Below are 1,567 nucleotides of genomic sequence, written 5' to 3'. Positions count from 1 at the left end.
ACCGGAAGTTCCCAGCAACAGGTGGTGAAGACGTTGTTTCTGTTTTTATTTGGTGAAATATAAAAAACCCCAGACTAGTCCAGAGGCACATGAATGTTGTCCTGAGCAGCGTGTTCGTGTCCCGGAGGCTCCTTCATGAAGCACCACAGCAGGAGGAAAGGCTTTTATTTTGATGCACACCTTATTGTGAAATACCTGCGCGCGTCTTCCGGGTGTCCGTCGGTGAAGCGGTCCGGGTGTGTGAGCGAACTGAAGCCGACGTTGGACGCGTTTCTGCTCAGATCTGCGTGTTGAAGGTTCGTGGCTGTTTGTTTGTTGTTTACGTGTTGTTTGTTTACGTGTTGTTTGCTTCCCGTTTACCGTAAAGCGGTGCGTGAAGGCCGGCGGAGCTAATGCTAACAGCTAGCCTGTTAGCTGAGGCGTTCATTCATCAGCGCGCCGCTGATCAAAGGTTCCTTCAAGGTTCCATTAATGTTCTCCAGTGTTCGGTTCTGCTTCCGGCTGCTGCAGAACCAGAACTTCGCGTAAGAATTAAACGTGTTGAACGTTTTAGTGTCGATGAAAACAGAACTCACTGCTGTTAAAACCACGATGTTTGTCCTCTTCCTCCGGCACTGATCGATTGATTCATATGTTTATTGGAGTATCGATCTATTGGTGACTCTGTCTCCTTGTTGTTTTCACGTGTCTCTCGTCTGTGAAGCAGCTTTAATAACCGACACTTCCTGGAGGAACACCTGGGCAGGTGGAGGAACTGTCTGCTCATGGCTCACATCACCATCAACCAGTACCTGCAGCAGGTGACCTCTGACCCCGCCCCCCATGACCCCCCACGGCCTGCCGCTGCACCTTCATCATCTTCTTCATCTTCTTCTTCTGCTCCTGCAGATCTACGAGGCCATCGATAACCACGAGGGTTCCTTCTGCGCTGAGCTCCTGTCCTTCAAACACCCGCACGTGGCCAACCCCCGCCTCCAGGTGAGGCCCCGCCCCACAGGTGCTCTCTGCGTTGCCAGGATACGACCTGACCTGTGTTTGTGTTGCAGCTGGCGAGTCCAGAGGAGAAATGTCAGCAGGTTCTGGAGCCGCCGTATGACGAGATGGTGGCGGCTCACCTCAGGTGGGTCATAGGTTATTGATCAGTGGTGACTGGGTCAGGGTCACTGAGTATTGATGAGTGATTATTGATCTCTGATTACTGGTTATCGGTTCTTTAGAGAGAGAACAATCAATGTTCTGATGAACTGTTGTCACTTCCTGTATTTTCTATATCATCTCGTTTCTGAAACATTTTAATTTTCATATTTATTGATCTGCGCTTTGATGTCGACCGGGTTCACCTGAACCGGGCAGCGTGATGATGTCACCGTGACTGTTGCAGGTGCACGTACGCGGTGGCCAATCACGACTTCGTTGAGGCCTACAAGTTCCAGACGCTCGTCGTTCAATATCCTTCAGAGAAAACCGACCAGTAGCTCTAATCAATACAGTCGATCAGCTCCTTGACCCTCCACGTCCTTCCTCAGAGCCTTCCAGTCCCACAAGGAGGAGAACTGGTGAGTGGACA

The 1,567-nt window shown here is 50.7% G+C and overlaps 1 protein-coding gene across 1 annotated transcript in view; it reads left to right on the top strand.

Moving 5' to 3' along the window:
• The first annotated feature begins 214 nt into the window (after positions 1–214).
• pcid2 (PCI domain containing 2) overlaps positions 215–1,567 on the top strand; it is a 10,595-nt gene continuing 9,242 nt past the window's right edge. Inside the window, 6 exon segments of the mRNA XM_008294322.1 lie at positions 215–296; positions 707–800; positions 889–978; positions 1,047–1,120; positions 1,382–1,447; positions 1,515–1,556. Coding sequence (XP_008292544.1) covers positions 765–800; positions 889–978; positions 1,047–1,120; positions 1,382–1,447; positions 1,515–1,556 — 308 coding nt within the window. The 5' untranslated portion in view covers positions 215–296; positions 707–764.

This window comes from Stegastes partitus, unplaced genomic scaffold, assembly GCF_000690725.1.
Source record: "Stegastes partitus isolate 25-593 unplaced genomic scaffold, Stegastes_partitus-1.0.2 Scaffold954, whole genome shotgun sequence".
NCBI lineage: Eukaryota > Metazoa > Chordata > Actinopteri > Pomacentridae > Stegastes > Stegastes partitus.
This window is presented reverse-complemented; position numbering and strand designations above follow the sequence as displayed.